The following is a 25,570-nucleotide window of genomic DNA, read 5'->3' as shown; positions in this document are numbered from 1 at the left end:
TCTCACATAAGATTGTTATGGTAAAAGCACTTTGTAAACCTTAAAGCTCTCTATAAATGTGAAGTACATTATTTTCTGTACTGCATATTTTTAACTTCTATACTCTCTTATTCATGCAAAATATCTCTTGATCAGTGTGTTGTCAACGTAGAATTTCAGCAAATATTTGCATATTTTTCTTTCTTTTCTAGAACTAGAAGAAAAAATTTCTTAAACATATAGGGCAATATATTGTACCCAAACCATTTTACATATCTCAGTTTCTTAACAAATTTTACTGACTTTTAAAAACAAGTGATTATACAAGTCAAGAATGATGAGGTTATTATTCAGTTCTGGGGTAGTGTAGGCAGTTTTTGTGAAGTCTGCTATTGTTGGGATATTCTTTTAAATTAGTAATTGGTAACACTATAATGAAGCATCAGTAAATATGTACAACTTTCTACAAATTAAAACACAAATAGAAATTCACTGGATACATAAATACCAATTAAACAACTAAAGGCACTTTGACTTAACAAAACAGGATAGATGATAGACACACACCTAAACAGCAGTTCATATAACAAAAGACTCAGGAGAACAGCATCATATGACTGACATAAAAGATAATGAAGAGTATCCAAGGGAGGCAAATTGAAAACACAAGAATTGGTTCAAAAACTAGAAATGTTTTATCTTATAGAAGAGAGGATAAGAGGGAAGAAAGAAAGCACATTCTGTCTTCTTCACTGGCTGCCCTCCTGACCTTCACATTGCAGGGTTTCCTGAGGTTTGGGTCCTATTCTCTGTATACTACCTTAACATTATACTCTTATACCCATAACAATTTCATCTGCTTCCATAATTAATTGACCTATGCAATCTGGCACCCGATCTCTAAATCACAACTGAAACTGCTCTCTCAACCTATCCACTGCATTCAATCCTGCTGACCATCCGCTTTCCTTTTGGATGTTCTCTACTTTCTGGATTTTCATGGTACTAGTCTCTCTTCTGGTTTTTCAACTACCTGCTATTTCTCTACCTCTTCTGGAGGCTCATCAACCACCTCATGCCCCCTAACTTTGGGTATTCCTTTAGGTTCTTCCTTCAGTCCTCCTCTCTATTGGTAACGTCATCATTTCCCAAGGGTTTAATTCTCATCTCTACGCAGATGACTGACATTTGGCATTCATTCTAATTTTATAATTTCACCCACTCTCCCACTTCAAAAACTTTTCATTCCTGTTCAAATTCCTACAATGACTTTTTGTTGTTCACTAAAGGTCATTATTCTATCAAATAAAACTCTTTCCCGAGTACCTCCACAATATTCCAGATTTAGCTGATATTATTCTCTTCCACATACTGTATGCTCTGATCAAACTGAATGACTTAATACCCTCAGTTTATATCTTGTGTTTTCCTCTTCTTGTGTCCTTGCTACTGTTCCCTATGCCTAGAACGTCCTCTCAACTCCACTGCTGAGAGCTTGATTCTTTCATAAAATCTTCTGACCTTCCCCACCATCTGTGTCCCCTTAATCTTCATCTATTTTGTTTCTACCTCCTTCATATTTATTGTTTTGTATTATAGTTATTTATGTACATACTGTATCCTCTAAATTATAAACTCATTGAGAATAGAGTGCTTTGTGCTCATACTGCTGCATCATTAGGTCTTAATAAATGTTAAATGAAGACTGATGTCAATTCAAAAATCTGAAGGGCTTTCATATTAAGAAGGTATTAGGCTTACTCTGTATAAAACAACTCACATTTAAATGGTGCTTTACAGTTTACAAAGCACTTTACAAAAATGGAATAGTATTTGCACTATCTACCTTAACAGTGTAGTTGTGAGTAAAATGACGTTTTTAGTGGCTAAATGTCAGTCACATGACTAATAAGGCATTCTGACTCCAAGTCCAGGGATGTCTCCAATAAAACGTCTCTCCATCCCATAGCTACAGAACTAGGAACATGAGGAAATTTAAAAGAGCCAGATTTCAGCTCAGTGAAACAGGAAACTAACCATTATAACTGTCCAAAAGTGGAATAAGTTGCCTTGTAAAGTAGTGAACTCCTTGTCACTGAAAATATTTAAAGGTCAAATGATTACTTGTCAATTGTTATCAAGGGGATTTCATACATTAAAGAGGAGATAGGACAAGATGACTAAACAAAATTTTACAAACTGTAGAATATTACCACCCTGGGTACATACAAAGAAACTTAAAGAAAAAAAAAAGGTATTTTTATTACAACTCATGCATAAATAATCTACTTTTTTTTTTCCAATGAGAACAAAGTTTAAATCACCATCATCAAAACCCACACTGATACATAAATTTGCTCCAATGGAAGTGGAGTGTAGAAAGGAATTAAACAGTGACCCATGGAGCCTATGTTCTTTTCCTGCTTCTGGTAGAGACCATACCATAAGCAGAACAAGGTCAGGACACTTCACTGGAAGGAGGAACAGTGATGGTGTATCCCCAGTGCTAATCAGTGCTTCTCACCAGCCCCACCTTGCAGCAAATGGGACTAAATTGACTAACTTATCTATAGATGGAGTGGGGTGGGGCCACAAAGAAACAGTCTAGCAATCAGGAACTACTATGCTATAGCTCCTTAGCTCCCTCTAGTGCCAGTATAGTATGAACAGTCCTCACACATATCCCTAGAGTGAAAGGCCAAGTACTGCAGGTTTACCAATTGAGGCCCTACTTAGGCCTACCAGTATGGGGTAGGACAATAACTCCGTGCTTTTCCCAACCAACCTTGTGTCCCAAGTATCTAGGCCATTTCCTCACAAAGGTTTACAGATTTGATTTACAAGCCACCATTATATTTTCTTGTCTGTCTTTGAAAGGCAGTGTGGCACAATGCAAGGGGTGCTAGAACTGAAGTCAAAGGACCAAAATTCCAATACTGACTCTGTCACTACCTGTATACTACTGGACAACTCACTTAGCCTCTCCTGGCCTCAGTTTCCTCAAATGTAAAACGAGGGGAGAAGACTTGATTAACCTTGAAGGTCTCTTCTAATCTAAATCTATGATGCCACAATTGTACACCGAGGTATAATATAGCTAAAATTTACATTTATTTTTACAAGACTGATAGTGGTGTTATAAAAATTGTAGTAACTTTATTTTATCTGACTAAAATAAGCACTAAGAAAATTATTTTCATAGGTCATTTCATGAAATGTGTGTAAGGAATAAAACAAAATTTTAAAATAAATACAGGATATCACTCCATAAAATTTGGAAATGACCAATTTCAAAGATCCTTTCCAACTTTAAGATTACATAACACTAAAAAAGATTAAAAGGATAGTACCTGTTGGTAGTTCTGTTGCTGAAGTGCTTCATGCTGACATTTAAACAGTTTGTTTTCATCTAGTACATCCTATTAAAAGAGACAATAAACTGTTGATTTGTATTAAATTCATATAAACAGAAATTCACTAACTCAATCAATTATCTTCACCTGTAGTAGTTTCCCTTTGTAACAAAGATCTTTCTCTTTTTCTTTTAAAATAGTTTCCATTAACTTCATTTGATCTTCCTTTGCCTTTAAGCTAGAAGAAAAAAAAATTTTAATCCTTAAATTCATCTGTCACAAAAAAAAATTATAACTAAACTTTAGTATGTCTTAATCTAAAATAGGTACAAACCTACAATACCCATGGATTTCCTTTCCCAAATACACTGAATATCCCTCAAACTTTTCTACAACTACCTTCTCCAGTACAACTCTGAAACCTTATTGTCCTAGATCATTTGAACTGTTGAAATTGTTGCTGTTTATTTGATGCTTGACACTTACAAAAGTAATCATAAAGGGTACTTTTAGCTAAGAGGTGTTTCTCAGTTATAATTTCTCTGTACAACAACTATTCACCATTTCATATTATGCAAGTAAAAAGTTATCAGATGAAAACAACTTTCTAAACACCTTAGCCATAAATAGCTGATATTAGGGTTTCAAAGTACAAAACTTTTGCACTAGAATTCAATTCCCAGGATTCTCCGCTAGATATAAGTGCTTGTGAGAACAGAAATCAGATCTTAGTGCTTCTTTTGTACAGTTTACCAAAGGACTGGTAACTTGGCATGTACTCAATATCAAGTTTAGTCCAAAAAACTAGGCCTGATCAGACCAAGATGACAGGATTTTCCTTGATTAACATCTAAAGGAACATTAAATGCTGTTGCCATTCTATAATAATCATACCCAAAAGTATATTACTTTTTTTCCTACCATACAAAATGACAACTGACATAATAGTCATTATTAATATCAATTTTTAATATGCAATTTGTAAAATAAAGCCAAGTATAAGAATTCAGATTATATTCAAAGTTTCTGGTAGAGATTTTTCTGTTCACTTTTTTTTAAAAGTCAAAAATATATTCCTAGCCTAGTCAAAGACAGTGATCTATATGATATCTACCCCTTGATATTTCAAGGTTTTGATATTTTGGTATCTATCTATACTGACCTATTGACATAAATACTAAGAGACAGATACATATAGACATAGCAACATAAGTACTCTCATAAATAATGCACGAGTTAATAAAATGATATTTAATGACCTTCAGATGTTTGACAATAAAATTAAACAAATTTTTAAAGCTGAACTAATTTCATATTATTAATATTCGGTAGAATTTAATCACAATCTCCTTGAAGACCCCAAAAAGAAAGTTCTTGTTACCAAGGTCAAATGGTTCAACAACAGAAACTTATAACAATTTTCTCAGAGAAAATGACATTAGAAAAGAGGCATTTACCATCTGTATTGCCACTGTACCCTAAAGACCATGGGACTTTTTCATTTGACTTGCAGCTGAAACCTTACACATGTGTTGTTAGAATTCGAGTCTCTTTTTTTCTTTTTTTGCTTTTGTTGATGAGGCAATCAGGGTTAAGTGACCTGGCCAGGGTCACACAGCTAGTAAGTGTCCTGTGTCTGAGACTGGATTTGAACTTGAATGTGAGTTTCTTGAGAGCAGAGACTGTCTTATTTTTCTATTTCTATCTTCAGCACTCAGAAGAATACTTTGCACATAGTACTTAATACTTTATTCACTCATTCAAATTTTAAAAACCGATATGTGCTAAGCATGCAGAGAACCACACGAGAAAAACAAAGAACAGGGAGAAAGTCCTCTAGATATTCATAAACACTCCATCTGACTGTGCTTTACAAAGAATCTTGGTGTGCTTACTTACCCTTGGACAATAACTTGCACGACTAAAAATCAAAATTTTTGGTTTTGAAAAAAAAATCACACAACATTCTTTAACTATAAGCAAACTCAGAGAAGCTAAAAAATACATTTGAAGGTTCTACTACATATGTCTGCTGCTAAAAATAAATACTCACATATTCTCAAGTTCCTGAATTTGTGATGCAGAAGACGCCTAAGAAATAAAATTCACACCTTTGTATCACATCAAAAAAAAAATCATTTATTGGAAAGACACTACACACTTAAATAAAATACAATTTATCTTGATAAAATTGAAAGTAAGTACAGATTTGCTTTTCAACATCAACCATGACATATTACAAAAAGGAGGTGGTATCTCATTCAATTACTGAATTTAAGATGTATAATTATCTGTTTCCAGAAGGACTTAAGGCAGTTGATAGATTAAAACTGTTTAAGGTAAGATACTTAAGGATAAAAGTACAAAATCTATTAGAGGAAGAGTAGATTCATTCTGTTACAAGAGTTGAGAAGATTTACAGCATCTGGCCAATAAATCTGGCTTTAAATTTTCTGCTGCTTAAAACAAAACAAAAAAAAGAAACAGGTTTCTGTAAACAGAAAGTATACACTCTTCAGAAAATAATTTCCCTAGAAATAAACTTCAGCAAGATACATTTACCACTTTGCTCTCCAATTCAATAAATTAATTAAATCCATACACAATCCCCAGGTGTAATTAATTCATAACCTACCTGCTGTAATTTCTGTTGTGTTATTTCCTGAACATGAGCTTTTAAAGCTGTATTTTCATCTTGAAGGTCCTTGAATATAAAAGTAAAAATAAGCATAGCTGGTATTTTGATTCTTCGACTTCAACATAACCACGATTACATCAGTGTCAATACCCCTCTACTGATACAGACTGCAAACCATCAAAAATCTTAGTAGAGTTTCTTCATGACTTAATATAGCCAAGAATCCATGATAGGGTGGTCAAGATTTTGGAACTTAACTAAGTTCATCTTTATTCAACAATGTCACCAATTCCACACTCAAAACCTTTCTAGCTTGGCAAGAAACCTGCAGAGCTGTGCCCTGCAGTCCTAAGGGATTCTTTCATAGCACAATGAGGCTTCAAAGTAGGACCTGAGTGGAGGATTCTTATTCACGCCCCAGAACATGCACAGTATCTTTATTTTGAAACTTCTCACCTGCAACAAATTTCCTCTGTTAACAAGATCTTTTTCTTTCTCTTCTAATACAGCCTTCAAGGTATTCTCCTGTTCTTCCTTCCCTTTTAATCTGTACAATAAATTCATAAGAACTACAGATAAAATGTTCAAACAACTTTTTTTTTAATGGTAAAAGACTAAACACCAAAATCAGTATATATTCCAAGGACTTCATAATATTTTTGCCAATGAGTATTTTTTCATTCAACAACAGTTCAAAATAAATGCTAAATAAGGTCTGAGACAATTATAAAACTGGCAACTAATTAGATATAATGTTAGAGATAATATATTTAATGCAAATGTAGGCCATGCCTTTCAACTCAAAACCTCAGGGCAGTTTATTTTTCAGACTCCTATGAAAGGAAAACAATGAAAATGGTGATAACAAAGGAAACAATAATTACAAAACAATGACAAAAATGAATAAAACATTTTATTTTACTCTAAAGAAATACGTAAATTTTTTATCTACTAATTATATTTTATAGTGCATACCTATATATTTTTCCTTCAAAATATCTCATTTAAGCCATACCATCTATAATACCTTCTACAGACTTTCTTCTTCCTTGACTTCTGTGACACTGCTCTCTCTTGGTTTTCCTCATATCTATCTTACTACTCCTTCTCAGTACGCTTTACAGCCCCACCTTCCTTGTACAATCCTCTCTGTGGGCATCCCCAAGAATCTATCCTGGGCATTCTCTTCTCTCTCAACACTCTCTTCTCAGTGACCTAATCAAGTTCCCAAGGGTTCAATTACCATCTTTTTATGGATGATTCTCAAATCTATATACCCAGTCCTACTCCCTCTCTCCTGAACTCCAGTCACGTATTACCAAATGACTTTTGGACATTTCCCCCCAGGATGTACTAAAAGAATTTCAAACTTAATATATCCAAAATATAACTTACATTTCCTCCCAAAACTCCGGTTGATAAAGGATGTACCGTTCGTCCAGGCAATCAAGCCCAAAATCTCTCTCTCAACTCCTATGTCCAATTCATTGTTATGTCTTGTCAATCAAACCTCCACCATAACTTATATCCATATCTTTTGTTGTTGTTGTTTTTTGGTGAGGCAACTGGGGTTATGTGACTTGCCCAGAGTCATACAGCTAGTTAAGCATGTGTCTGAGGCCGCATTTGAACTCAGGTCTTCCTGACTCCAAGGCCAGTGCTCTATCCACTGTGCCACCTAGCTGCCCATATCTATATCTTTCTCGCTACTCATACAGGGTCCATCCTAGTTTGGGTCCTCATCACCTTTTACCTGGACTACTGCAAAAGCCTAACTGGTCTCCCTACCTGCTGTCTCTTCTACTGACACTCTATCCTCCATGCAGCTACAAAATCTAAAATTTGGATCTAACTCATGTTGCTAAAAATTCTTTAAAGGATTCTTATTGCTTCTAGGATATAAGAATCCTCAGCCTGGAACTTAAAGCACTCTACAATTTAGCTCCCATCCAGCTTTCCAGTTTTATTTCATATTATTCCTCTTCATATTTTCCTTTCCACTCAAACTAGATTACTTCATATCCCATATACAAGACATTCTAACTTACTGTTTCTGTGTTTTCATAAATGGTTAACCTCCCCCAATAACTGGAGCAGACTCCTCACCTCTGCCCCCTATAAGCCTTAGCTTTTTTCAAAGCATAGCTCAGTTGCCAATTCCCACACGAGGCTTTTTCTGATCACTCCAAGTATGACCATCCTTTCCCATCTTGAAGTTACTTCATATATACCTTGTATTTACTCACTAGTAATCATGTAGTGAAACCGTATCACATCTTCCCTTCCACTCCCCCAAATGGTAGATCATAAATTTAAGGTTAAAAACAGTTTCATTTTTTCTACATATACCCAGAGTCTACAGACAGTGTAGTATGTGTTTAATGTATATTTATTTGTAACTATAGACCATTACTGGTTATAGAATCATTTTTATTTATTTAAAATCATTTTTAATGATTTAGATATTTAAAATATTTTAAATCATTTTTAAAATAAGTTTTTAAAATTCTGGATTTTAGAGAAGTAATTAGTTAAAACACAGCTTAATAAAAAAAGGTAGTCTGGTTTCACCAATAAGCTTCCACCCAGATCTAAAATGAAAATGTTGCATTAAAAATAAAATCAACATCAGGACTGGTAATCCTTTAAGTTTGGAAATGGAGCACAGAACTTGCTAAGCCTGAATGCCAAACAAAAAAAAGCAAAGAAGAAAATTTTGTCGCACAAAATATCTCTTAAATATCAAATTTAAAACGTGTCATGCACCTATATGTTCAGTCAGCCAGGTTTTAGAAATTTTAGAAAGTAGAAATTTTCATAATAATAATAATTTGAGAATGCACAACAAAGAGAATTAAGAAAATGGTACTTACAAATTTTGGAGTTCTTGAATTTGAGAAGCAACTAATACCTTTAAAAAAGAAAAAAATTCATAATCATGTCAAATTATTGATGGATTTAAGGTATCTAGTACATTACTAAGCTATGCCAGTGACTGGGTGTCCTTTTTGGGTGGAACACTTCCAACAATTCATCCTAAGCAGGCATGGTTCAATCCTCCTTCCCAAAACCAATATTGTAGTAATTACTGTTATTACAATTAAAGAAGGCAGCTAACTACAAACAACTCACAATCATTAGTAATAAAAGCATTTAACTAAAAATTTAGTAATTATGAAAAATAGAAGATATTCTTAATACTCCTTAATCACAGTGGAATTACTCTACACCTCAAAGTCAAGTGATAAAATTACTAGAAATGAACTTCAAAATCATTCCTTAAGATTGTGGCCCAGAAAGAACTATACTTGGTCCAAAGTTGTAAGAAGTATTTCATTAATGAATCAGAACTAATATATACATTATCTGACTCACCTAATACTGCCCTCTTCATAACCTTCTTTCCTAAGCACCTTCTCATCCTCTTATTATGACACACAAGACATCAATAACTTCCTTTCTCTTCTTTCCATGGACCATCTCTTCCATACAATCATACCATTTTTTTTCTTCCCATAAAGGCATCCCAGATGAAACTCCATCAATTTCCAAGAACCTAAATAATTACTAATACTTCCTTTATGGTATTCTATTGCTTTGCTTTGTTTTTTTTGTTTATTGTTTCCTTTTTTTTCCTACCCAGATTATAAATTCCTTGAAGGGGGTGGGGAATCAAGAACTCTCTCACAACCTTTCACCAAACTTCTACAGAGAGAGTGAGGAAGCTCAAACTTTGCTATTACTGTGTTGTATTTTTAAAAGCATGGAACGAGAAAGTGAAATATTCTACAAATTCATTTGTGGTCCATAGAGTGAAGTATATGAAAGTAAACTAAATACTGAAAAATATCTTTGAATTTTAAATTTTAAAAGTTGGCAAACTAACAGCAAAGCAAAAGAATTCTTCTTTTTATGATTCTTCAATATTTGACTGTGGTCAGAAGATTTATGCACGTTAATGAAACTAAATTTTCTTGCATAGCAGAAAAAGATCAACAGCAATACCACCACCCTAAAAATCTATCATGCTCTGGCTCTGGATTTTTACCTGTTGAGCCTTTTCAAGCTGGATATTTCCTACTTCTTCTTTCAGAGCCTCTATTTCCTGTTTCAAAGCCTTTACAATGACAAAACAGACAAGGTTGGACAATGGAAACACAAAAGTTGACCAAAATGGACTGAGTTTCTTATTATAAAACACAATGCAAAGTCAAACAAATGAGAGTTAATGGTGTGAATTGAGGATAGGAAAACAACTATCTCCTATTTAATACCTGAACAGTCTTTTCCTTGTTAGCAACTTTAAGAAGTTCAGCTTCCATGAGTTCTTCCGCAGACTTAATCTTTCCATCCTTTTCACGGATTCTTAAAAAAAGAAAGAGTATTAACTACAACACAGGCACACACACACACACACACACACACGCACACGCACACACACATGCACACACACACAGCCCCCCCAAAACTAGAATCCACAAGTAGAAGTGGTCCATTAATAAGCTGCCCAAATATCCTCTTCATATCTACAACAACAGTGACAGTTTATCCTTCTAGGGAAAAAGAGAAGAAACTCTTCCTCCATCCTTTTCAGTTCCTGGCCAAAATGAAAGAATCACTACCTGCGAGGGGCTTATAATCATTACAAGAGTTTAGTGATGCTGCTTCAAGAGCCCTTAAAAAAGATTAACATTGCCCTAGAGAAGTGGTTACCAATAGTTTTTGCTCTTGAACCCCTTTCAAGAACAACAGAGATGTGCTATGAAGCTCTAGGGTAATTTAACATACAAATTACACTGCTTATAGTGCTATTACAGGATTTTTAACTAAAACCCTATGGACCATCACCTTGAGCCACTAAATGGGAACTACTACCCTAATTTATTGGGCAAGAATATTCTATTCTATTCTACTCTCCTTTTGGAGAGCCAAAATTTCAACAACATAATGCTCCAGCAGTACCAACTTCTGGAGTACCAATATGTGAGAGGAAATATTTAAATGGCTTTCTCATTATCCAGATGATTTCAAAAAATACTATTATTCTAGAAATAAGTTAAAATTCTGGTGTCAAACCTAGTATAATAATTTGATCAAATACAAGAATCTATAAAACTATACTGAACTCCAAGCATTAGCCACTAATTTCATACAAACATATTTTCATTAACATCAAGGTTAAATTTGAATATACCTCAGTCTTTTTTCCCAAAATCATAAAAAACTGCCTTTGTATGTAGCTGGTATTCAAATATTTGCGGATTTAAGGAAAATAAGGGAGGTAAGAAAAACCAGTGAGAAACATATGTATATACAAATTATATTACATATTAATTAACCAATATATATTAATAACATAATATTAATATTACTTACATGTTCTGAAGGTCTTCAACTATGGCTGTAAAAGAAACCTAGAAATGGAGAAATTACAGTAATAAATAGAGTATATTTTCCCCTATAACATGACTGGGTAATAAATAAAATAAAGCAAATATTCCCATTAAAAAAAATATATATATATATATATGCATATATATATATACACACACACACATATATATACATATATATATAAAATTCTATTTGGAACAATCTTATATATAATTCAAAGTAACAAAAAATGACTCATGAGGTGAATATTATTGTAAGGATTTTATGAGATGAGGAAATTGAGGCTGCAAGACATAAAGGATTTGCACAAGGCCCCAGGCAGTAAACATTAAGAGCCAGGTCTCAATCTTAAGTCCAGGGCTCTGGCCACCACAACACAGTCTAGCATAAACTTCCCTAAAAATTTAAGTACCAGATTTGTTAGCATAAAAATGAAATGAACAGAATAGAAAATTAATACAAGTAAACCTTCCCTAAAGAGTGATTAAGATGGGGTAAGGAGGAAAAAGTGGGAAATTACTTTTGACATGATCACAGAGGTAGTTTCTCTGGGTATTACTGTCATTACTTAGAGTACCCTTGAATGATCAAACCTTCTAATTACAGGTACCTGAATCAATCTCACTTCATGCAGATTAAACAATGCTACAAATTTTTTAATGTCCATGACAATAGGTATTAGCAGATACAGAGAGATAAAGACTGAACCTCAAGGAGCTTTTGTCCAGTTAGAGAAGACAGGGCATGTACAGTTAAAGAACTAGAACACAAGTGAGTTACAGATCGAAGCACACCATTTTCACTTTATTTTTTCCCATTTTTTTTAATTGTTTCTTCTTTCATAATATGACTTACATGGAAATGTTTTACATGACTGCACATATTTAACCTATATTAAATTGCTTACCATCTTGGGGAGCTCACATATCCCCTTTCACTTGGACTGCTGTAATAGCTTCCTAACTGGCCTCCCTTCCTCATGTCTCTTCCCCTGTCCAATCCTTCTTCCACACAGCTGCTTAAGCGATTTTCCTAAAGACTAACCATGTTATTCTCCTACTCAATAAACTCAAATTACCTCTAACTGCCTTAAGGGTCAAATATAAACTTCTGTTTGGCACTTAAAGTCTTTTGCAATGCAGCCACAACTCTCCTTTCTAACTTTATTTTAACTTTAACATTACTTCACTTCCTGGATTCTATAATATGGTCAGACCGGTCTTCTTGTCTTTTGTTACACATGATATTCTATTTCCCACCTCCATGCCTTTGTACTGGTTAAACTTCATGCTTGGAATGAAAACTCTCTTTAACTCTACCTTAGACTTCCTTCTTTCCTTCAAAACTCAGTTTAAACACTGCCTACTCCATGAAGTCTTATGAGACACCTCTCACTACTAATGCCTCCCCCACCCATTACTTTATATTTGTTTCCATGTATATGCTGTCTTCCCAGGTAGAACATAAACTCCTTGAGGGCAGGGACTGATTCATCGTATCAAACATAGCACCTAGCACAAAGCAGGTGATTAATACTTTTTGACTGACTGACGGAGATAACATCTGAACTAGACTCAGAGCAAGGGTAGGAACTAGGGTGGGATGGGAAAAGGGTATAAGAAATAACACGAAGGAAGCAGCAGAGGACAGAAAGTATGGGATACATTTAGTAAATGGAAAAAATGCAGAAAAATAAGATGATTAACGTAAGAAAAAGCTGAAAAGGTAGTTTAGACCTAAACTGTAGAAGGCCTTCCATCGCTAGGATGAGAAGTTTAGTCTTTATTTAGTAAACAATAGGAAGCCATTTAAGTTTTTTGAACGGGGATGTAATAATATGATATTTAATAATATATTAATACAATTATAATGTATTATATAATAATTAATGTAACAAAACATTATATCGATGACATATAACTATAATATTTAAACAATAATAAGGCCAAATTGGCAATAGTATGTTAAGAATCATAACATATCTAGGTACAGCCTCCCAAACCATGTTACATCTTAAAGACAATTTTGTCTATTTGTACTAAAAATTTACCATGATTGCTATTAATCAATATTTTAGCTGTTTATTTGAACTAAGGGAATTGTTTTTTCTTTGAAATGCCTTTTTTTGGAGAAGGGTGGGGGAGACAGTCAAAGAGTAAATACTCCACAACCGTGATTCACTCATGAACAAAACTTACCCCACCAAAGCATTGATAAGCAACTCATCTTTACTCTGCAGTCTTGGAAAGCTGCCTGAGGTACTGAGAGATACATCATACAGTTCACCAGTCTGAGGCAGGACCTGAATTCCCATGTGTTCTTGACTTCCTTCATCTACTACATTACATAGTTTTTCAATGCTTCAAATTAAATGTAAAATTCACAATGCCTTAACAATTTTAATTATTACCTGAGATATCTGTTGAGCTTTTAGACTTTGAACTTCATTTTTCAAGGATGAGTTTTCTGTTCTTAACACCTTTTCAATAAATTATATCAGAAAAAAATTTAAATGCATTGTGTCAACACAAGTGCTTTTCTTATTTATCCTATTTTGTAAACATCATTCTCTCATTATTCAACTGCTTCTTTTACAATCCCCATATACCATAACATCTTACTACTTCTTTCTGGGTCACCAACTATACTTCTTTTCCTGCTCTTGTGCCTACTCCTGAAGTTCAAACAGGAACTTTCTTTTGGTCTCATTGTTCTTTCAACCTACCTCCCTCTCATACTCCATGACACTACACTGCCCATCTCTCAACCACTAAGCCATACTCCTTTCTCCATTCAAAACCTTATTTTAATGCTTTCTTTATTCATTAAGCCTACCTTAATTAAGTTAGGTAAGGCTACCAACACACACCACAAAACATATTTATAATCCCACTTTTACTCTAATTTTCCAAAATAATTTAAGAACTATGAACCTTCCTCTTTCAACAGGCACTAACTGTCAGAAGGGAGAGCTTTGCAGTCTATACACTTTTCATCCCACTGACACTCTACTTGATAATAAATTAGTCATCTCATGGCTTAACATTAAGCTATTCTTACAGATCTAAATTTCGGTGAAATAAAAACCAAATAAGATCAATTTTCATTAGGCATTCTGAGTACTCTAAATGCAAACTATTCAAGCTATAGAAAATCACTTGCACATCACCCTGAACCCTATCACAGCTGGCTATTACATAAGATAGTGAAATGTTTTTTACCTTTAATTCTTCCTCTTTATTGGCCACCTGTATAAGACCAGTTTCAAGTAGTTCTTCTACTGTCTTTAATTTCTCATCCTTTTCTTGAATACTAAAAATTTAAACACACTTGACATTCTTTACACGCAAATAAAATTTTCGGTAAGCCTCAATAGGCTAGTTTCCCATGCTCATCCAGGATGCTTTTGAGCTGCCTACCCTGTGTCATCAGTTGATATACACTCAGGAAATTCAGTTGTGATTATTCTAAATAAAAAAATACCGTCGATCTGCTGGGCAGAAAAAAATCTAAACCCGAGCCAAGCATTAATAACTTCTGGGGCCTCAAGGACACTGCTCTCTTCCACTACTGCATACAAGAGGAGCAGCATTTAGATTTCTTGAAGGTCTTAGCACCCTCAAATTCAGGAAAAATGGTTTCTAAGAAAGAAAATTCAAAACTCTTACCTTCTTTCCATTTGTTCCACAACATCTTTAGTGGCCTTAAAAGACACAAATAATGGTCATTCTTACTAACTTTATATGAGATTATAAAGGTAAAATAAAGGGGCTGGACCACATGGCCCTGGAGGTCCCTCCCAGCACGAGATCCACGATCCTAATCAAAACCAGACTGTAAAAGGCTCGTTCAGTAAAAAAAACTACTAATAATAATTTGACAGTTTAATCAGCCACGAAATCGAGGAAGGAACAATTGGTGTCCTGATGAGGCGATAACTTTTTGAAATATTAATTCTCCAAAATAAAAGGGGATGGAGAAAATAAGAATACATGCAAATGATACACAAAAGCAGGGGAGGAATGCAACAAATTCCAAAACTATCATCTTCGAGCTATTTCCTACAATTAGCCAAGAACATAATATGATATCTCTGATGCATTATTTACATTGCCTATCAAAATTCACTAAGATTTCATCATAGAATGATAAAAAGAGCGGCAATTCCCAACTTCTGCTGTACTTCTCAAGGTTTCTAATCTAAAGTTTCAGTGTTTATCACATACAAACTCCTAACTCTCTCCAAGTTGTTAAACTGAAAAACCTGGGCTACAAAACCAACTTTAGTGTTAACGTCCCCATAACTAAATCTGTTCTTTAATCAAACGATCAAATTCCGGCAATTAAATTTCAACTCAAGGCTTATCTGAATGCCCCTCACCAATAATAAATGAAAATTATGTTGTTTTTGTTACTTCCTTTTTATCCACTTAAATTCATTTACCACTAAGTACCTATTCTGTACAATGGATTGTGCTAAAATAAGTGTATTACTACAGTGAATTTCATCGGCCCAAGAGGACTACAAAGCAACATACTACTCTAGTTCTTCACTGAAGGGGTGTGGGGTCGTTATCGCTGAAAGCCATAACGAGGATACAGTGACCATCACAGGAACTTGTGTATCTAGACATCTAATTGAGAGCATTGGCCTTGATGCTCAGGGTTCTGGACTCAAGCCCAGTACTAAGCAGTAGTTCAAAACATGAACTAGACCATGATGACATATGTAGTGATGCTCTACTGCTCCTTCTCCCTTTGTCTGATTTCTATAATTACCATGGGGCTTCTTTGGGATCTTTGTAGGGATCTATTGTCTGGCCACCATCCTAGGCTGACGATCATTAAACCCTTGGTAGGGATCCACCATATGTCTGGCCACTGCCCCTGACCACCCCTAATATAAGTAACTCGTATGATTATTAAACTTCTCTTATAATCATCATCAAGTTCTTGGCCTCTTTCTTCAGTATCAAACTTGCCCCACTGTTGGAGAGTGGGGGAAATCATGAAGATCCTTGTGCAAGGGAACTCCAGAACCTACAGTTGGTAGTCAACAGAATATCAAAGAAATGCCAAGGGTAGTTGGGGCTAGGTAGTGAAGGGAAGGGTGGTGGCTGACATGGGACAGCCTTTTCCCATGGTGTTGAGGGAAGTCACTACCACGTGAAGGAAAGGGGGTGGTGGCTGATGTAGGACGGCCCTTCATCACAGCATTGAGGGAAGCGACCACCAGGTACCTTGATCTGGAAAGGGAAAGGCTGAGAATAATGGAGGAGATGCAGTTAGAAAGAGACATGTGGAAAGACAGGCACCAGTAGCTGGGGACTTGGTGGACAAGTCAGACAAGAAGGAGAAGCGTATAGAAACACTGGCTTGCCAGTTAGCCAGGTTGGAAGGAATTAAGCATGTAGACAAGAAGGTGTTAAGGTGGGGGACGCCTGGGAAGACAGCAATATAGGGGAAGATTCAGAGGATGGTACAAAAGACAGAGAGTTTCTTTCTCTTCCTCTCCCCCTCTCTCCCTGACTGCAGCAGCCTCAGAGGGGTGGGTGGATGAGAAAGAGAAAGAAAATATATTCAGTGAAATGAAGATTATTTGAGATATAATTGGTAAAAGCAAGTAGAAGAAAGTAAGAGAAGTATCAGATCAGAATAGGAAAGAAAGACATGTACAGTTTTAAAGGGACTTTAATCAAAGTCCATTAGAGGGATGTGTATATAGAAGGAAAAGCAAGAAAGTTTAAGCATGTTGGAATGAAGAGAAGCATGGACAGAAAGAAAGTCGTAATCTGTGTGCACAGACAGCATGGAGGATTTGAGAGTAAATGGTTTGGAGACTTTTGGGGAAAAAAAAAAGGAGGACTATCACTTTAAGGGTCCAGGAGTAAACAACCTGTATTTGCATCATTATCAAGAGGCAGGTTGGGAGCTATGTCTGTGAAAGGTTCAAGGCTTGCCGTTTGCAATTGGACTGGCACTTAACCCTTTCCTGGCTCATGGAAAAGGGGAAAGTTTTTGGGTACCCAGACACAATCAAAAGATAAATGAATTCATTCTGGTCACATTTTATGTGAAACATGTCTCTCCTTATTCAATGTTTAAGGTAAGTTAAAATTCATTATACTATTTGGCATTAAGACAAATAGGGAAAATGCATGGATCAGGAATTTGTTAAATGGGTGACCTTAAGAAAGTTACCTCACATCTATTTCCCTCAGTTTACTTCACATGATTGTAAAGTGCCTAACACGATGCCTGGCATAGGGCAAACACTATAAATGCTAGCTGTTATTATTATTTCCTTAATTAGGTATAATTGATTCATACTTTTATGGGATTTTAGATGTGATCAGTATACAATGCCAATTGTGATGAAATAACTTGATTTTCTGTATAAAGTAATCTGGAAATGCATTCAACCAGATTGGAGGCACCTGATCAGTAACGGGTTTGTTTCAAGTTTCAAATACATAATATTGTGCAAATTGGTAAATTTTTGTATCAGGTATGTCCAGCAACTTTTTATAACTTGGATGTTATGAGACTATAAACTGAAAGAAACTAAAACACAGTGGGGAAAATTGTTTAAAACCAGTTATTTTATCAGCCTGCTAATCCTGTCTTACAATGTTTTGTAAATGCAATTTAGGGAACTGGATATTTCCACCTATGCCCGTAGTTAAGAGGAAGTCATGTCTACAACTATTTGACTACCACTTACGAAAGTATAATGTTAACTAACTTATTCAGGGTTATTGTCATGATAATGAAACCCAGAATTGGTAACTGATTACTGTGCATAGAAAGGAGAGGTATGAGGGTGTGCAGCAGGGTCAGTCTATTCCACCTTGCACACGGTGGGGGTGTGTATGTCAAAGAGCACAGCTCACAGCATCTGTAAGGGTAAATGGGGTAGGAAGACAGGGGCATCAGGCTCTGCAACTTCTCTGTGGTCTCTGTTGATCACTCTTACTTTGTAAACTTGCCAGGTTCTTGGAAACTACCTGTGTGGGCAAGGTCATCAGCCCTGGGAAAAGAGTTTGTTTGGTTTTAACATTCCTAAACGATGAAACTGGTTTCCTGATAATTTACAAGTATGTGTATAATATGTGTATAATATAGAAATGATTTCTAATCATTTTACACCAAGACAAATTTAAACTTGAGAAGAAAAGAAAAACAAATGAAGAACATTAAGTGAAATCTCTTGTATATGTTTGTGTCATGGTATACTTTTATTGCTCATTTCAACTCCACGAGAGGAAAAATAATTGTATCCAAGCCCAAGCTGTGATTAGTGAAACATGTCATTTAAGGCAAAAGCTCTGGGGACTACAATCGATTTTGTTTTGAGGTTAGAATTCAGGTATAGTTGTATGATGGATCATTAAGTCAGTAATCCACCATTCAAGAGAAATGCCACAAGCTAATCAGAGGGAATGTAATCCTGAACTGTTACAGGTGGAGCTTTGTATCTGAGAGAAAGACGAGAGGATGACCTTTGGCCTAGCCTAAGGTAGGATCCTTCTGGCTCAGTTTCCCTATTGTGTTCCTTTTGAACAGGAATGTTTCTCACCTGGCTATTCTTCAGTTTGGCTATGAGGTGGAATTGTTACTGCATGATTGGTTGTCAACTGTGGCTCTTATCTGAAGTCAAAGAGAGCAAAGGATGCTTTATCCTGCCACATGTGTCACGTCATCAAGGACCAGTTTGATGCTATTATAGTCATGTCCCTACTTTTTCCTTTTATAGCAAATTTCTATAATCTGAGCAAGTAGTCAATAGAAGACATGGGCACAAGGAAAGTATGTAAGATCTTGCTATTTTCAATCTGAATTTGTAGTCATTCTATATCCCAAACTTAGTAAATGACTATCTGGCCTTGTCATCTGCCTGTTATTTATATATGAGTATGTATGTGTGTGTATGTATATACATGTATACACACACACATATTTCTGTATGTAATAAGGTCCTTAAATGTTTCAAAATAATGTAAGAACAAGTGGATATGGATACAACTGTTTGTGGGACCTAGCTGTTATTCTATTAATTATTGAAACTAAATCAAAAACATCTTCAGTTTGGTTTGGAGAAGAGAATCTTAGTGTAGTCAGTTTCTTAGAGGGATGGAATATTTTGTGTTACATTAATGGAAAAGTCAACTCATCAGTAAATTTTGAGAGTCTGTGCCAACTTGTATCAAGATGTTTTGTAAGAGATTTTAGCAGGAATATCTGAGGAATCTCTACAAGCAAACTGGAACCAGAAAAACAATTCTACTGAAGAGCTACCCCTGAGGACAAGACATTTTCCAGGTTGCCCCAAGAAAAGATGTTCCAGAAACCAGATAACTATATGGGACGTCTCAGTTCCAAGATGAAATTTACTGATTAAATGAATATTGGGAGTGGATTAATGGTCATTATTGTACTACTTTTTTGTCGTTTTTGTTTGTTTCACTATATCTGAATACCGAGTTCACTCAGTTATCTTGATATCATGTAAACTTCCACTCTAAAATTAGTCCATGGCTTTGGATATTCTTGCTACAGCTTGTGCTGTGACTGGTCAAGCTCGTTGTCCTTACATTAACTTGTCAGGAAAAATTATGACAAGTCTCCCCTTGAAAGGGAAAAGTGAGAAAAATTAAATGATTCTAATCCTATTTTGTAACTGATTCTACTCTCTATAACCCCCAATATGTTGTAAAATTGCCTAAGCCACGTTTGTCTCTGAACCAAGTTCAGAAACTCAGCAGGCCTGTACTGAGTTAAGTTTAGAAACTGAGCTCACCAAATACCATTAATCCTTCCTTTACCTTTTCTGCCTTTACCAATTGTAGCAATTGTGGTAATTTTCTTACTGGTCGTGTTGTTTTCCCACCTGTGATTTTATTGCTTTTATGGTTTATACCTACAAATGGCACCATCCCTTCTGGATATATCCAAAAAGGCCCTAAAAGCCCGAGTGTACACCCACCCCAGGGACCTTGAGGAAGATATTCAGAAAGTATGTATGGGTATCTTCCAGGGATACAATGTGGGGTCCCTATTGGTGAAAGTCATACAGTGAAAGTCATAACAAGGATATAGGGACCAGCACACGTACTTGTGTGTCTGGACATCTACTCAAGAGCATTGGCCTTGATGCTCAGGGTTCTGGACTCAAGCCCAGTACTAAGCAGTAAATCAAAACATTAGCTAGTCTGTGATGACATATGTAATGATGCTCTATTGTTCCTCCTCCCTTTGATTAATTTCTATAATTACCATGGGGCTTCTCTAGGGTCTTTGCAGGGATCCACTGAATCATCTGGCTGCTACCCCAGACCACTCCTAATGTAATTAACTCATATGATTATTAAATTTCTTTTATAATCATCATGGAGCTCCTGGTATCCTTCTTTGGTACTGAACTTGCCCTACTGTTTGGGGAGAGGGGGAAAACGTGGCGGGGGGAACTGATGAATATACCTGTGCAGGAAAATTCTGGACTCTACAAAGGGTAAGCAGGTATAAACCAGAAAATGGAGAAATGACATTCTTTAGCCCTATGGGTAGTTTTGGGAGGTGGAGGGTTGTTCTTGGCTTGTTTGTTTTTAATTGTTTGAACAATAAATATTCCTTATCTTCTAGAATTTGACAAGTAAAATCTGCAAATCTATTGACCCTTCTCTATATAACTTCAGGGTCCTACTGAAATTACAACACAAAAAAGCTTTATTCAGGAGTGCGGAATCTGTGACCTTCTACGTCCTTGGGTGCAGCCTTTTGACTGAGTCCAAGTTTTACAGAACAAATCCCTTTATTAAGGGGATTTGTTCTGTGAAGTTTGGATTCAGTCAAAGGGTTGCACTTTAGAGCCTAGAAGGTCACATGTGGCCCTGAGACTGCAGATTCCCCGCTCCTGGAATTCATTGTAGACAAATTTGGCAAAGATTTAAAAAACAAATTTATTTCCCCTACCTGGCTACTTAAAGGCTTTGTACCTATACTCTTCTTCTCATCACATATAAGCAGCCTACCCCACCTGACATTTCTTCCTGCACTGAAAGAAAGAACATAGGACCATTTTGCTATCTGTTTCAATAAGTGGCACCTCATCCTCCAGGATGAAGATGGAGAGAGATTTGAGGTAGAGTAATTGACTGGACAACCATACTGTCCCTCTCCCAACTGTGACTTAGAATTCTAAATGCTGCAAAAGGGTTAAGAAGGGAAGAACTATATCATTTTTATACTCTTTCATTGGTAGTATGAGCAAAGATAAATCTAAAGCACCCATAAAAAGAGATGGATTCTTTCATCTTCCATAAACAAACAAAAAACCTCTCAATACACATATTGTAGGTCACAGTTACTTTCCAAAACTATAAAAGAATCTTCAGAAATAGGAAAGAACTTAAGAATAGCTTATTCAGCTACAGTTCTGAGTAACTGGTTTCAATAGATAAGTGGCAGCTTTCCTCTTTAAAAAAAAAAAAACATTGACATGTGAGATTTTGGCTACAGAAATTTCTAAAATTTAACCCACTTTGGAAAGCTGCTATTTTAATCAAATATCTAAAAGTATGCAAAATCGTTACAGTGACAGGAAAATAAGTCATCAAAACTAAAGTTAAGGTGGATTTATGTTAACTGTTACAAATGAGGACTTAGAGGGTTAATAGAGATTAAGAGAATTCACATAAACTTATTGGCATGGACAACACTAAGAGAAGCAGTCTGGATCAAAATATCAGACAATCTCTGTATGAGACAATGTGAAGATTCAGGATTAGTAAGTGACATGTCCAATCATCAGAAACATTTTTTAATTGGAAAAAAAGGCAAGTTAAAGACAATTCTGAAAATTGAGATTTTCTGCAAGACTTAAGATTCTTGGGAGGCTTGATGAGATATTGCAATTAGGGTTTATTTGGGAATGTATAGAAAGTTTCCATCCAAGTACATTTGCTGAATTTATGATAAACTATCTTGTCTCCATCACATAAGTCAAAGAGAGGAATCACAAGATTTAACATGTATAGTAGTAACAACATATGACATTTACAGAGCTTTAAAAATCTGCAAAGCATTTCTTGTATTACCTTATACAGGACTCACAACAACTCAATGAGGTAGACAGTACAAATATTATTATAATTTTACAAATGAGGAAACTGGCTGGGATGAATTGAATGACATGCTTCATGAGTGTTAAAGGTTTAATCTAAACCCAAGTCTTCCTGATATTACTACCAAAATTCAATCCACTATTTATTTATTTATTTATTTATTTTTTCTTTTTGGTGAGACATTCAGGGTTAAGTGACTTGCCCAGGGTCACACAGCTAATTAGTGTCACGTGTCTGAGGCTAGATTTGAACTCAGGTCTTCATGACTCCAGGGCCAGTTATTCAATCAACTATTCCCCACTGCATCTCCAACAAGTATAATCTCCCTGGCCTCAAGTCTTTCTCCTTCGTATCATGTCATTCACCTACTCAATAAACTATAATGGCTGTCTACTGCTTAACAGATGAAATAAAACTTTCACTTTTTTTTTTTTTAAAAAAACCAATGATCTTTTTTCAGAACTGTCCTACTGGTCAGTAATGCCTTCTCTATGTCCTTCTATTCTCTCCTGTACATTTTAAAGAAAGTTTCAATGGCTTCTTTTGGCATCACTGTTGCTAACCTCCTCCTCCCCCTGACCTCACTACTAATTAAGGATTGGGGGGGGGGGGGGAGAGAAGACTCTTGTAAGAAATAAACATAGTCAAGCAAAATGAATGTATGCAGTTGACCATGTTGAAAAATGAATGTCAATTTCTGTACTTCCTACGTCTATCACCTACCCTTCTGTCAGGAAATGGGTAACATTCTTCACCACAGGTCTTCTGGACTCAGAGTTAGGCACTGAATCACTTTGAGTTATTAAGTCTTTCAAAGTTGCTTCAAGCAGTGTTGCTCTCCTAGATTAAGTTGTTGTTCTGGCTCTGCTCAATTTACACTGCATCAATTTAGGATTCACCAAAATCACCTTTTTAATCATCACACACTCCGATAATATTCCAGTACTCTCATATAGGACATTGTTTAGTTATTCTCAATTGTCTAAGAGGCAATCCAAGGTACTTCTTCAGATTCTAGTTCTTTGCTTTCTTTCCCCTTCCCCCCCTTTCAATTCCTCCTCTTCAGGATCAGGAAACCTGTTTTGCTAGTGACTATCACCTACTCAATATTATCCACCTACTTGACTCCCTCTTATCAGTTTTCCCCCCTCTATTATCTGATGTATTTCTATATTAAATTGTTGTGGTATGTGAATTCAACTGTCTTTTGTTCATTTCAGTTAAGAGTAAGGTATATTTGATACTCATCCCCTCCTATGTTGGTATATTCTTCTCACATATTCTAATTATGAAAACCAGTAAGCCCTGCCCCCTTTTTCTCCTTTATAAAATATTTTATTCCTTTTATTCTACCTTCTCCTACCCTAACTCAAGCACTCAGAATAAAACCAATACACTCCTATAAACCTCTGTTTTTCTAATTATCTCAATACCTTTTCAAGACATTAAGTTTCTGAAGGGACAGTTGTTTCTTCTTCCTCCATAAGAACTGTAGCACTATATCATCATATAGCTCCTTCCAAATGCTCCAAATAAATATATCTTTCTAGGTTTCTTTAAAACTTTGTGTTTGTATTTCAAAGTTTCCTACTGAACTCTTGGATTTTCATCAGAAATGCTTGAAAATCTCTATCCCATTAAAAATCCATTCTATTCCCTGCAGAATTATATTCAGCCTGAAAGGGTTAAGTTCATTTTACGTTGTTAGCCTCTCTCTTTTGTCTTTTGAAATATTATATTCCAAGGTAAGATTTTCTAAGGGCAGCCCTCTTTTCATGCTGTCTCAGGACACAATGCTTTGGAGGTTATATGTGTTGCCGCCTGTTTCTGGTCATAGTAGGAGGCTACTCTAATCTGATGCTGGCTACCAAGTAGCCTCCTTTCCTACTGCTATCAGGCTTCTGGAGGACCCCTCTTGTGTAATCCTGGATTTGGAAGAAATCATTTAATATAATTTCTCACTGGATATCCTGATCATTATTTGGTCTGGTATAAATTTCAAGGTTTTGCTGCAGCAGATATCCCATTGTGGTAGCTAAATGATCTGCCTCTCATTCAGACAGGTATTTTGGTTAGAAGTCCATATCTTTGGAGCTTTATTATACATTACTCCCCTTCCCAGCTTTCTTGCTGTTCTTCATACATGACACTCCATCTCCCATTCTCCATGTCTTTCCAATAGCTACCCTTCATGCCTTGGGTATACTCTTTCCTCATCTCAAGCCTCTTAGAATCCTTTGTTTCCTTCAAAATTCTACTCAAGTACCAGCTCCTACATGATGTCTTTCCAATCCCCTTGGCTAAAACTGTTCTCCCCTTCTCAATTATCTTGAATTCACTTTACATAAAATTTTTATGCATTTATAAATACGTACTTGTTATTTCCTCTAGGACAGGGCCTGATACATATTTGTCTTTGTTTGCTAGCACCTACCCAAGGACCTAAGTAAAAGCAGCGCTCAATAAAGACTTACTGAATAAGCCACAATTTCTGATAGGTACTTTTGAGATTTTCCCTAATAATTTGGGAATCTGACTATAACAATCTTCTGGTTCTAAATGAAATTCATTAAGAATTCAAACATTAAAAAAAAAATATGAAAATAAAGAAATTAAGGGAATTTACTTCCTGAAGACTGAAGGTGATAAGTAATTTTGTAATTAAAAACCAAAGGAAATGATCAGGATTTCTCAATTGAGAATGTTGTGGCAAATCAGAATACCTTAGGGGAAAAAGACCAGCCGTGTTGCTAAACTGAGTAATCTGATTCCAGGAACAGAAAGTGATTTAAAAGGTTAACAATAAGATTCCATTTTAAACTTTTGAAACTAAATAAGAAGCTGTGAGATCAATATTATGCTACACACTTAACATCAGTACTCACTTCAGATCTTTTCCTTTATTTATCCAATTTCTTCTCTTTTACAAAATGACAAAATGTACAATGCAAGGTAGTATGTTCAAGAGTTGGGAGACAAAATAACACAAAACATATACCATAATTATATGGTGCCAGCTACCTTACTAGGAATTTAAGCTATTAAGACAGACTTCTAGATAAAACCTTCAAAATAAGGATTAT

The 25,570-nt window shown here is 35.5% G+C and overlaps 1 protein-coding gene across 9 annotated transcripts in view; it reads right to left on the bottom strand.

Annotated features, from left to right (window-relative positions):
• The window catches only part of KTN1 (kinectin 1), a 147,930-nt gene that overhangs the window by 40,027 nt on the left and 82,333 nt on the right, over positions 1-25,570 (bottom strand). For 6 of the 9 annotated variants that reach the window (XM_027842869.1, XM_027842870.1, XM_027842862.1 and 3 more), the window contains exons 19-30: positions 15,033-15,067; positions 14,586-14,676; positions 13,775-13,843; positions 11,347-11,384; positions 10,245-10,335; positions 10,019-10,087; positions 8,844-8,881; positions 6,427-6,517; positions 5,968-6,036; positions 5,386-5,423; positions 3,480-3,570; positions 3,330-3,398 (exon numbers count right to left, since the gene is read on the bottom strand). In XM_027842869.1, coding sequence (XP_027698670.1) covers positions 3,330-3,398; positions 3,480-3,570; positions 5,386-5,423; positions 5,968-6,036; positions 6,427-6,517; positions 8,844-8,881; positions 10,019-10,087; positions 10,245-10,335; positions 11,347-11,384; positions 13,775-13,843; positions 14,586-14,676; positions 15,033-15,067 — 789 coding nt within the window. The remainder of the gene's footprint in view (positions 1-3,329; positions 3,399-3,479; positions 3,571-5,385; positions 5,424-5,967; positions 6,037-6,426; positions 6,518-8,843; positions 8,882-10,018; positions 10,088-10,244; positions 10,336-11,346; positions 11,385-13,774; positions 13,844-14,585; positions 14,677-15,032; positions 15,068-25,570) is intronic. The other 3 variants (XM_027842868.1, XM_027842871.1, XM_027842863.1) reach the window with 1 other exon arrangement.

This window comes from Vombatus ursinus, unplaced genomic scaffold (assembly GCF_900497805.2).
Source record: "Vombatus ursinus unplaced genomic scaffold, bare-nosed wombat genome assembly UNPS02014893.1, whole genome shotgun sequence".
NCBI classification, from domain to species: domain Eukaryota; kingdom Metazoa; phylum Chordata; class Mammalia; order Diprotodontia; family Vombatidae; genus Vombatus; species Vombatus ursinus.
This window is presented reverse-complemented; position numbering and strand designations above follow the sequence as displayed.